We start from the raw sequence: 12,977 nt of genomic DNA, 5'->3' as shown, positions 1-12,977 counted from the left end.
AAGCACAGACATCTGGGTCTCATTCCCAGGTAATCTAATTCAATGATTCTGGCCTGGGGGGCAATAATTTGCATTTTTTACAAGTTTGCAAGTGATGCTGCTACTGATGGTCCAGGAAATACTCTTATTTTATTTTTTATTGATTTCAGAGAGAGATAGAAACATCAATGATGAGAGAGAATCATTGATCAACTGCCTCCTACATGCCCCCTACTGGAGATCTAGCCAGCAACCCAGGCATGTGCCCTGCTGGGGAATGGAACCATGTCCTCTTGGTTCATAGGTCCATGCTCAACCACTGAGCCACACCAGCCAGTCCGGGAAATACTCTTTGAGAACCACTGACTTAAGCTAAAACCTTTGTATTTGCAAGTATCTGCTCTTGTCCTGGCCAGTGTTGTTTAGTAGTTAGAGCATTGGCCCTTGACCTTCTGGCCCTGGTCGGCACCTATGGAAGGCAACCAATCAGTCTCTCTCTCTCTCTCTCTCTCTCTCTCTCTCTCTCTCTCTCCACTGTTTCTTTCCCTTCCCTCCCGGTCACTCTCTCTAAAAAGTCAATAGAAAAATTATCCTCCATTGAGAATTAACAAAAATAAAAATAAAGGGTCTGCCCTTCACAAAGGTTTTCACATCTATGAATATATGAACAGCACAGATCAATGGTGCAGGAGAAGCAGGTGACAGCAGAAACAGGACTTGCCCAGAAAAGCCTTGGGGTTTTTTCCGTGTCTTTGTTTACCCTTTGACCAAAAGGCAATCTCTGTTTCCGGAACTGCTTTACTTTAGAGGAAGTTGAGCTCTTACTTTCTTGCTTCTCTCCCTTCTATTCCCTTTAACAGAAGGATGACAGCAGACACACACACACATGTGCACACACGCACACTTGAGGCTGACTGGGGGCAGTGGCTCAGGAAGCAGTGTGCAGACAAAGACACTAACAGATACTAAAACAAGAGTTCATGTTGGTCATTTGCCCAGACCTGCCAGCACCCTCACCCTCCTTCTCCTATTCTGTCACCAACACAAAGAAATAGGACTGCTTCTCCACTCTCCCCTTTACTTTGAGGAAGCCCTTTATGGCTATTGGACTATGATTTAATCAGTAAGAAAGACTGGCCAGATGGAACCCACTCCCAACATACAGATCTGTGATTTGGCTTTAGACCACACCCCACTTTGCTAAGGATGCTCTTCCTTCACCATCTGATTTTCAGGTTAGGCATCATCATCTTGAGGTAATGCAAAGAAGGTGAAGAAATCTTACTGCCAAGCTTGGAGGACTTAGGAGAGTGCAGGCTTGGCTCACTTAAAAAGGACTAGTTTGGCCAGGCTGGCTTGGCTCAGTGGTTGAGTGTCAACCTATGAACCTGAGGTCATGGTTTGATTCCCGGTCAGATCACATGCCTGGGTTATGGGTTTGGGGCGTGCATGAGGCAGCCAATCAATGATTCTTTCTCATCATTGATGTTTCTCTCTCCCTCTCCCTTCCTCTCTGAAATCAATAAAAATGTATATTAAAATAAATAAAAAGGACTAGTTTCTAATACTCTTTTTTTTCCATCTATGGGATATTTCACTGCTAAGGACTCCTTAGCACCTGCTGGGATCACTTCAGCACTTAGCTAATGATAAAAATATCTAAAAGTCACTGCAATTACACAAGAAGTCATGCATAATCAAAACCAAATATTTCAAGCTATTTTCTATTCAATTGAATCTATAATTCATATATATAGTGCATGATGTATACTATTTTTCTTGCGCATATATTGAGTATCATCTATGTAGCCTCAAATATACTTGGATTTTATACACATGATTCTATATATTAATAATATTACTATTACCCCAGTCCAAAGGCTGATATTTAATTTAAGGAAGGCAGAACATTTTCTCAGAAATGTACTAAGACAATCAACAAAGGCATCATCTCAAAATTTACTTAATGTAAAGGTCATGGGATCATTGCTGGACAATGCTTGGCACCGAACACAATCGATTGTGCTGCTCCTCTGTTGTATCCCTATACAGTAAACTGTACCTCTTTTAAGAACCAGGCCGTTAAAGATCCAAATATCAGCATGTCGTTGGCTTCTCGGTCGTGATAGGGAATGCCGACACTGCACGCTTCCCAGAGGTCACCCTTCCACCTGTCCAAATTCCAAGCTGAAAACCCTATGTCAAAGAGCACCACGTAAGGACTCCCCTCTATCAGCCATCTTCCAAAATGCACCTGCCATGTAAAGAACACAGAGCCGTGTAGGAATGCTAGGTAACTCAACTGCGGATGCTGCACAGAAAACCACGGTGATACCACAAAGCACCTGATACTGAGTTAGGATGGGCTTGCACTCATTCATCTAAAAAATTTCCCTGCTTGGGAAATGCTTTTCATTAAATTCAGTCATTAAAAAAAAAAAAGTATCATCACTCCTTTGACCTTGAGCTCGTGGTTTTAGGATTTAATATTATCGTCTATGTTTTTATGATAGAATCCAAAGTTGAACTGCTCTGTATCTTTAGCAACTCGCAGATGGATGTACTTTCTACTGTGCCACTTATTTTCCTTTATGCAACAGGAGTGAACATATTTCCTGCTAGAAAAAGTTTTTTTTTTTTTTTCTGTTGACAAATGTATGTGATTTCTCTGATTCCTCCTATAAAAATGAGTGTTACTGGAAGTGTTTCTCATTATGATTGCTGCCAGAAATCTTAATTAAATATATTGCCTAAGATGCATTATCTCATTAATGTAGCAGCCCAAAATCTAATCCTGTTACGTTTTTCAAAGTGACTGTCCATCAGTTCAGTCAACTGCTCAGCTACCCTCAAGACTTTTGCCGATTTGCCCCATTGCACAAATGCTGAATTAAACACCGTCTTCACCTATTCATCTTCCTGCACTTTCGCTCAGGCTGCTGATTGCTGCTAGACAGAGTCACAGTCACGTACATTTGTGACATTGAAAAGTCATGACTGTACATCAGAGATGTCCAGATATTCTTTATCTCTTCCTTGAACAGTTTTCAGAACTTCTTCCTTCAAATTTCTTATTTTAACACTTGCCTCCTAACTTTTGTAAGATGACCTTTAACTCCTATTTCATTGAGATCATCAAATACATTGAGTGAGACCATACTGAATCCTTCATTCACCCCTTATTACTTGTTTAAGTGAAAGGAGAGAAAAGTGATCCTCTCACTAGTGCTTTGGGTCTTGTTCCCGCTCCCATTCTCAGTGGCCTTTCTTTCTTCAATCATTCATTTCTTCTGAACTTTCAACTTCTCCCTGTCTGCTAGATATTTCTTTTTTTGTCATATAAATATGCTCAGATCTCACTTACATTTAATAAAACACTAATTCTCAAAATCACACCACTCTGAAACTACTTAATTTATCTCAACTCTTCAGAGAAAAATCTCATAGCCACAGCTTTTATACTCTTTTCTCACTATTCACTCATTCCTCAACCCACAGCAATCTGATTTAATCTCCCCTTCCTTTGAAGCGTATCTAACAAGCTTACCAAGAATGACCTTAATATTGCTAAACCAAAATGTCCCTGGTTCAATCCTTTGTTGACTTGGTTCCTCCTTCATACTTGAAACTCTCTTCTCCCTTGTCTTGACCTCACTATTCCTGTTGTTACAGCAACAAATTCTCAGAAACCTACTGGCTAAAAGGACACAAAGTAATTATTCTATAGGTTAGGGCAGTGGTCGGCAAACTGCGGCTCGCGAGTCACATGCGGCTCTTTGGCCCCTTGAGTGTGGCTCTTCCACAAAATACCATGGTCTGGGCGAGTCTATTTTGAAGAAGTGGCATTAGAAGAAGTTTAAGTTTAAAAAACCTGGCTCTCAAAAGAAATTTCAATCGTTGTACTGTTGATATTTGGCTCTGTTGACTAATGAGTTTGCCGACCACTGGGTTAGGGGGTTGTAGCGTGAAATTGATCTTGTGGGTTAAAATCAACATGTTGGCAGAGTTTCATTCCATTTGTCGTCTCTGGAAGATAATCTATTTCTTGGCCTTTTCCAGCTTCTAGAGGCCACCTGCATTCCTTGGCTAGTGGCCCCTTCCTCCATCTTCAAAGCTCATCATGCCAACCTCTGTTTCCATTGTCACATCTCTCCAAGTCTGATTCGACTGCCTCCCTCTTATAAGGACCCTTGTGATTACACTGGGCCCAGCCAGATAATTTCCCCATCACAATATCCTTAACATAATCACATGTGCAAAGTCCTTTTTGCTACAGAAGGTGCCATTTTCACAGGTTCCGAGGATTAGAATTTGAACATCCTTGGTTCTACGTTGCTAGCTGTGCTTCTACTTTTACAATCTCTGACTTCTTTTATTGTAGTTGTTCTAACATGTTGATGTCCCCAAGATTTGGCTCAAAATGTGCTTTTAGTCTATAAACATCTACAGAATAATACTATGAACTCGAATTATATACAATTGTCTACAAATGACTTCCCCAGAAATATCTTTACCCTATAAATTCTGCTGAGCTCTAAACCTATTATGTTACTAGATATTTATATTGCCTCAAAATGTACCTATTTATAGTCAAGTTCATCATCTTTCTCACAAACCTGCTCCTTTTTCCTAAGTAGAGAAATGGTCTTGTCTTGGGAGTTGATGTGAATTGTGTCTGCTTTCCCATTACAGTTTACTAAGACTTGTCAAGTGAAGTGTTGTTCAGCATCCCTTACCTGGCAGCCATGTTTATTCATTATGTCCACTGCTCTTCTAACAGCATCATTTGCAGGTTCACACTTTTCCACCTGAGTCTTCATATTTTGCTCAAAATATGGACCAATCAGAAAATAATTGTCTCCCCATTCATCTGCTGTTGTTCTGGCCTTTGTCTGAATCACAGTATAGATGCCGCCAACTGTTGAAAATAAAAGGTTCCATTATCATTCAGCTTAATAATTCATTTAAGTGATAAAGGCATGGAAGTGAGTTCCCATTTTTTTGTTAAGTATTTAGGAAACATCAAGCACAAGGGTTTATTTAACTTTCTAAAATAAAGTTTTTAAAGACACTAACAAATAGTCACTATTAGTTCCATTCTGCATATTTTAAAGCCCCTTCTGGGTACATGTCAGAGAATAGCAGATTGGCAGCAGTAGAGCAGTACAAACATTTCAAAGAAATCAGAAAGAGACAATTGGAATGAAGCACTTGGCTTAATGCTCTATCCACATTGAGGTGTCAAAATGGGGCAAATAGCCATTGTCATGCTATAAGCCCTCAGCAGCAGTAGTCACCTTTCACCTTCTCTGGCAGTGGTCCAAGAAGGGGCTAAGGTACATCCAAGTAACAGCCACTGCTGAAATGATGAGCAAGTTTTCCAAATTAAAGAGAATTAAAATTCCAAGGAACCAAGTGAGGTCACTTTTGCCAAGAAGAACGATCTGATAGATTTTGAGGGGGAATGTTTGGCCCAACTCTCATGTCAAACCCAATGACACAAATACAAATTTTCATATGGTATGACCTTCCTCCCCCCTCCTCTGACATTGTGGCCACCACTATTAAAACACAAAGCCAAAAAACATGTGTACTATTCGAAAATGTATATGCCTTTGGATCCAGCATGTCCACACATAGAAAATTGTCCTGGAAGAAAACAAAAAGAGTGCCAAAAGATATATGTAAAAGAATATGTATGGAGCATTACAATTTTGAAAATTATTACCAACTTAAATTGAACTAGTTAACTCACTTAACCTAAGGCTCAATTAGCTCATCTATCCAACAGGAACTTGCAAAGGCAACTAAAACGAATTTTTCTTTAAAGTGTGAGTCACATTTAGCAACATATTTACATACATATATAAGCTTTCGTCAAATAATTTTTCATCTTCGATTGACATCTTTCCTTCATCTTCATCTTATCAGGGAGAATACATTCTCAGGTTCTGATGGCACATGTTTATTAAATGCCTTATTCACATTTCTATCATTGAATACTCTTATTTGCAACTGTGCATCTTGCCCAGAGATCTAGAACATCCTTGTTTGTTAGATTATGTGTTTAAAATTGAAATACACTTGTGTAAATGCAAACACATTTTTATTTGCTAAAGGACTCAAGGGGGAAGAGAAATTCTTTGAAGAAAATAAATGGTTAGATTTGGGAATTGAAATGGAAAGATAAACACAGTTAATTAATTTGCTACTTCCTTTTCTGATTTGAGGCCTTCAGTCTTCATATAGATAGTCTCCAAATAGCCTTACAGTATTCATAAATACTATGGCTATGTTCTTCCAATCTATCATAAATAAAAACACAAAATTTAAAAATAAAAGTCCATCCCATCCTGGGTGAGGCCTGATTGTAAATAAATCTTTTCTCCCAGACATCTCTCTGTACAGTCTTTCTGTGGAGAGGACCTCTCATTGCATTTCATATGATCAAGCACCAATTTAGCCTCTCTCTGCTCTTCCCATGTTCATATGTCAACTACTTTCCCTTGATTTTTACTCGTTTTCCACAAACTCCTGTGTTGGCATGCTAATTATAGATGAGTGTGACAGCATAGACATAGGGTCATTCCCATTTTCAAATTTGAGGTATCAACCAGAGGTTCACCAACACATACTTTTTATTGAGTCATTGTTTTGTCATAGCATAAATCACTGAATTTGAACTTACACTTCACTTTCAAACATGTACTTTGTATTTTATTGATCTTCTTTTTTCCCCCGAAACAACATGGGAAAGTATCTTTAGTGTGAGGGCAAAGTATCAAGCCTTTCATAAAAAAGAAAAGATGAGCTCCCATGGCATATATGTCATTGAGGTAGCTACAACCCCAAGTTTCCATCTAGAAACTGCTGATATTGCTAAAACCAGGAAGCAGTATGAAATATGAACAGTAGCCAATATAAGACATTTTATATAGGAATATAAATTAGGAGTATCTTCACTATTTGATAAATGTTTAAAGGTTACAGAATTTGTAAGTCATATGACTTCAATATGCATAGCTAATAATTGGACCCTTCTGTCTTAAGACACAGTTGCAGGAGCAGAAGGCATGATTATACAGTTAGAATATCATTCTTTGAGGCAGCAGGGCTGATAGGATAGAAAGTAAATGTTACTGGTGACAATGGTCAACAAATGTTTGTGTGCCCAGAGTTTTGCTGAATCTGTAGTTCAAAATCAAAGCAGCTTCAGTCTCAGGCAGTGGGAGGTGAGACACTTAGAGCAAGACTACATACACACCCCTCCCCGATCATACAGAGTGGCAGCCCATGTTTTATACAGGAGGCGCTCAGACATGGCAAGCAGGATAAAAAGAACTGAGGAGACTAGGTCTCCTCTGAAAGCTGTGTGTGTACCAAGGATGTTTTTTTTCAAAGACTGTGTGTTTCATGTGGTGTCGTTTAAGATGCCCTTGACATGATCACTGCATGTTCACACCAAGGAAAGGAACCTCAGCCCCACATTACTGTGTCACCAATGACTGTAGGAACCCTGTTCCATATCTTTTTGTTCACTTTCTGCTTTTGTGTTTAAAAACTGACTCATGGAATCACTCAAAATCAAAGCAAATATGATCATGAATAATCCAACACACTCCTTCTATGAATAAATTTTTATCCTATATTATAATCCTATATAATAAAGGTCTAATATGTAAATTGTCCCCTTGACTGGGAGTTTGATAGGGAGTTCAATGGGGGGTGGGGCTGGCTGGCCAACTGCCAGAGGCCCCTCCCCCCAGCTGGCCCTGCTAGATCAGCTGCAATCGGGGTGGGTCGGCCCGATCCCACCCGTGCACGAATTCATGCACTGGGCCTCTAGCGAAGAATAATAAGCTAATACCTACAAAGTGTTTATTTAATGCTGGGAGTTATTCTAAGTGATTTACAATTGTTGTTGTTTTCATTTTCACAATATCATTATAGGTAGATGCTATCATTATCTTTATTTGTAGATGGGGAAACTGAGGTGCAGAGAGGCTCTGAGGTGGATCCACCATCATTCAAGTAATGACAAGACTGGGATTCCAGGTCAGTCTGACTCCAGGGCCCACGGGCTGTGGACAGCAAGACTGTAAGTAATTGTGCCGAGCAACATATTGATGGGTCTTTAAAGATGATGGCAAGAGGACAGAGGAAGAAAAGAGCAGTGTCACAAAAAATAAACTCCTTCAGGTGTTGTAGAATTTCAAAGCCACTTGGAAAACAATACTTAAAGAAAATCACTTTTTAATTTCAGCTCTATGCACTTCTGAGTTAACAGAAAAAGGAGCCCAGGGGTTTAGAGGAAGTTAGAGCAGTGCTTCTCACGTTAATCGTTGAGGCCTTTCGAATCTGATGAAAACGCTCTGCCCTCTTCTCCAAAACAGCACTTACAGGTAGGAGCACATATTTTCAGATTCAATATTCTGAGGTTTACAGACGCTTTGAAGTCCACTTTTATCAAGATCCCCACCTTTAGAATACCTGCCTCAGAACATGGACTTGCAATCATGGTCAGTTTCTACCAACCCCTTTTTGATTATAGTTTTCTGAGTTTTTCCATGTGCCATTCATAGCATACCATGTGACCCAGAGCTAGTGATGGGGCCTAACTTAAAGGAGGGAGCAGGCAGAATTATGTCCAGCAATATTCTGGCTTAGGGCTAAAACAAATTGTTTTTAGTTGATTTTAAAAAAGAAGCGTTCATTTAGTAACTAAATTACAGAAATGTTCACATATATTACATTAGCATTCATTCTTTTTGACAGTGTTCATTAAACTCTTTTTAATGACCCTAAACATCCTCAACATGACCATTGATCCAGAGTCTACAATGATTTGAGCAAGTTTGTGCAGAAGAAATGACTGTGGTAAGAGGTTTGCCACAAACGCCAAACTAGTTAGAACCCTGCCCCTGCCCCCCTCCCCACATACATTATGTAGTCTTAGAGCAGTGGTTCTCAACCTTTCTAATGCCGCGACCCTTTAATACAGTTCCTCGTGTTGTGGTGACCCCCAACCATAAAATTATTTTCGTTGCTACTTCATATCTGTAATTTTGCTACTGTTAATGAATCGTAATGTAAATATCTGTGAGATTTCCGATGGCCTTAGACTCTACAGCAGTGTCGCCTAAGACCATCGGAAGACACAGATATTTACATTACGATTCATTAACAGCAGCAAAATTACAGTTATGAAGTAGCAACGAAAATAATTTTATGGTTGGGGGTCATAAGACTTAGAGCATCTTGTACTTATTCTTACACTCATGACACTTGACTATAGTTACATGTTCAATGTCTACCATCCTGCAAGTTTGCAAATTTTGGGAGACTGGGAATCAATTTTATACTGTTAAACTCTATGCTCCTCATCTCCCAGTGCCTGACAAGTAATAGACACTTGATGAATCTTTATTGAATAATAAGTGGATTATAATAATAAATGGATGAAGTGATAAAAGCAATACATTTCAAGAATAACATGAACAAATGGAAAAAGTTATTTTAAGGTCAAAGAATTAGCATCCAATAATTTAACTATAACTCTTTCATTTGTTATAGTTTACACATTTTCATTATTTGCTGGCAAAAATTTGCTGGTAAAGGATTTATTTTTCCTCTCTAAGAAATCTTTTGTGTTCTTGGATCTATATACATTTCCTGTTTGCCACTACAAACCACTGTAAAATGGCTGAAGCATATTACGCTCATTTCATTGATGAAAAAACTGCTATTCAGATAGTTTACTTGCAGGGGTGGAGAACATCAATCAGGCCTACAGGCCGTAGGAGGTCCGTGAAATCAAATATAGCAGGCTAATTTTCAAGTTTATAATTTTGTATGGCTCTCAAATGATGGTCTAACTATGCAAATGGCCCTTGGCAGAAACAAGGTCCCCCAACCCTGGTTTAAGGGATGTTTTTACAAAGTCTCAGGAATCTATGATCTTTGACTGCAAGTCCAGTGTTCTTTCATCTGTAGAAAATTTCCTTAGGCAATGGATGTTTTAATTTTTATCTTTGTGTGGTAATTAAAAGAGCAGTGGACTCAGAGGAGACCTAACTGCTGGTCCCAACCCTGCAATTTACTTGCTCATTAAAGCCTGTAGATGTCTGTTTCATCTGGGTGGAGTTGGGCTTGCGATCTCTAAGATGCCTCATATCCTGGCTATGAACTGGAGGGGAATAAAAGCTCAAAGTAAAATTTAAAAAGAAACGATGGTGTCGATGTATTATCAGAGGTGAACACAACAATTGTCCATTCATATAAACATCTCTAAAAAATCAGCCTGTAATAGATATTAAAATAAAGTTATGTTGGAGATGATATCAACTTGGGCACATCACATTGTGGGTCCCTTCGCAAGACAACAAAATTCCCTTTCTCTTGCATGGAAACTGAAAGAAAATAAGTATAAAGGAAGCGTAGAGATTGAAAATAAATGTATTCATTCCTTCATTTAAAAGAAAAAAAGAATCCCTTTGAGCATTTTCTGTGTGCCAGGCACCGTTCTAGGCCTGACATCAGCATGCATGTCATCAGGATACGAAATCCATGGATAACAGCTTTCACCGGTGTGTGCCCAGCACCAGGAGACAGTGTTCCATTAAGGTTCGTTAAATGGAGAGACCAGGAGGAAGAAGAAAGGGCTCTCTGCTTAGGTGCTAGAACTCAAGCAGACATCTCAACTGTTTCCTGGTGCTAATAAGTCCCTCCAATTTTTCCACCAACAAGCTATATTCTTGAGTTCCTGCCTACTCTGTAGAGCAAACCTTTATTTAAAGGCACAGTCTGAGATTTATGTGTAATAGAGATGGCTCTGTCCCCAGGAACATGGGGCATATTTAAAAACCTTGAGACTGGAAAAAAGAAACAGGTATTTGTAAACAGGTATTTAGAAACAGGAATTCGTAAAACACTTCCCTTCTCCATAATATGGTTTCTGTTCTCTTTGCTTTCTCCTCACTAAACTGCAAAAACAAAAAAAGACCGTACTTTGTTCTCTTACATTCATTCTGTGCATCTCTACACAGGCAGACGTGATTTTTAATTTTGATGGTATGATTTTATGAAAGCATACACATGAGGGCTTTGAACATGTACCGTAAGGTGAAAATCTGAACAGATGCCTCCACCTTTGAGGTTATGCTGGCTCTGATTAGCCAAAAGGAAGTAATATATCATATTCATGTTATCATTTCAAATCTTTTAAATTCCACAAGTTGCCACTGACTTTTACCCATCAATCACTTGGCCTGGTCCTTCATGATCTTGAAGAATTCAACCTTCAAAACTTACTTTTTCTTACTAATATTCTAGATTTTTAAACTAGCGAGTATCAATTCATAAGGAATTTCTTTTTCTATAATTTTACAAATTCCTTTCTTATTAAAATCATTTAGGTTGAATACTCCATTTTGCCTTCCTCAATCTGGCACAAATGAGATTATACTTATTGGGAAATTATTTTAATTTTGTTAATTTGATTTCATTTCTTATTTTATAATTCCTATGTATATGTTATTGAAAATCACTTTTGTTCTTCATAATAGGAGCTCAATATTATGCTTTCTGAGCTGCTTCTAAATTAAAACTAATTCTAAGCTAATCTTGAATTACAGGAAACATTAACTATTTAATAGAAATGCTATCAGTATATGGAGTTAAAGCTACGAATTGATCCTGATCAGGTACAGTCCTCCCTAAAATAAAGTACAAAGTTGTGTTTTTTGTTGAAAAAAAAATCATAAAACCAAAAAAAGCAAATATTAACTTTTTATTTTTCCATAATATGGATTTTAAATTAAATGCACATTTCCTTTAATATTTTCAACTTTCCCTTCAGCGCATATAGGGTGTCCCAAAAAATGTATACACACATTTCCAATAATTCTAAAGGCAGCTTTTTAAAAAATACATTTCATTTTCAACATTGACCTATCAGCTATTAAAGTGTGTATACATTTCTGGGGGACACCTTGTATACACAAGTCTAAGTTTTCATTGCCTGTTGAAGTAGACACAATTAACTATAACCTAAGCTTATATTCAGTTTGAATGCCTACTTATTCACTGGCAATTCATTTGATTAATTCATTGTCCTAAATCTATATTCTTCAGCAATCTGTCAAATAGCCACCTTCAGGGGCCAGTACAAACCTTTATTGGTCACTTCCCAAGCAACTTCAAAGAGAAGCAAATCTTCCACGGGAAGTTCTTCAACTTCCCACTGGGGAAGCCCAGTCAGGGATGTCACAGATAGGGATCGGCCTCGGAGCATTCTTCTTCCAGTCCCCTGAAACTTGTTTGATTCACTCTTTCAATTAACTGTAGGAACCGTGCGCTTTAGAGAGTGGAGGTTCAAAGCTGGTAGATCTCAGGCTTGGATAGCTTTTTGTAGGAGTACACCAGCAGAATAAAATCTCATCTGCGTCCCAGAGAACTCACAGCTGAAGGAGGAGTTGTCCAGTTCTCTTTGCAGTCTTTCTAGGTGGGTCCACTGAGGACAATATCTCCAAACAGAATCTACGCAAAAAACCCAGAGCTATCACAAGTAAAACCCTCAGCCTGGGGCTTAGGCAAGCAACCCCCCTGATGGTGCCATCCTCATAGGCTGATCACGGTACATGTCCAGACCTTTAGCCCTTGTCCTTTTGACCAAATTCCTAGACTCACACGGTCACCAATGCTTATTTCATCACTTCCAAAGGGATCCAAGATTTTAGCAATCCCCCTTATAAATTTTGTGGAGCATTTTAGATTACACATAGAATTGACTGGGACATATTTCTATACTTCCAATCACTTTATATTTCCTAAGTATTATTCTTTCCTCTGATTCTCATTTCTAGAGCATTAAAAATTATTCCTAATTATTTTATTCTACATCTGCAAATTTAATTTTGAAGATAAGTATAGATTTTGGCTTCCCTTTTCTTAATTACTTTTCTTTAAAATTTCCCTTTGAAAAAATATAAATACAAGTG

General features: G+C 38.4%; 1 protein-coding gene across 4 annotated transcripts in view; it reads right to left on the bottom strand.

Moving 5' to 3' along the window:
• The window catches only part of GYS2 (glycogen synthase 2), a 46,889-nt gene extending 34,264 nt beyond the window's left edge, over positions 1–12,625 (bottom strand). The window contains exons 1-3 of one of the 4 annotated variants that reach the window (XM_080661329.1): positions 12,151–12,625; positions 4,716–4,897; positions 2,042–2,233 (exon numbers count right to left, since the gene is read on the bottom strand). In XM_080661329.1, coding sequence (XP_080517455.1) covers positions 2,042–2,233; positions 4,716–4,897; positions 12,151–12,271 — 495 coding nt within the window. In that variant the 5' untranslated portion in view covers positions 12,272–12,625. The remainder of the gene's footprint in view (positions 1–2,041; positions 2,234–4,715; positions 4,898–12,150) is intronic. The other 3 variants (XM_080661330.1, XM_080661331.1, XM_080661332.1) reach the window with 3 other exon arrangements.
• Between the last annotated feature and the right edge of the window lie 352 nt (positions 12,626–12,977).

This window comes from Plecotus auritus (assembly GCF_963455305.1).
Source record: "Plecotus auritus genome assembly, chromosome: 3".
In the NCBI taxonomy this organism is placed as follows: Eukaryota; Metazoa; Chordata; class Mammalia; order Chiroptera; family Vespertilionidae; genus Plecotus; species Plecotus auritus.
Note: the sequence above shows the minus strand (reverse complement) of the source record. Positions and strands in the feature narration are given on the sequence as shown.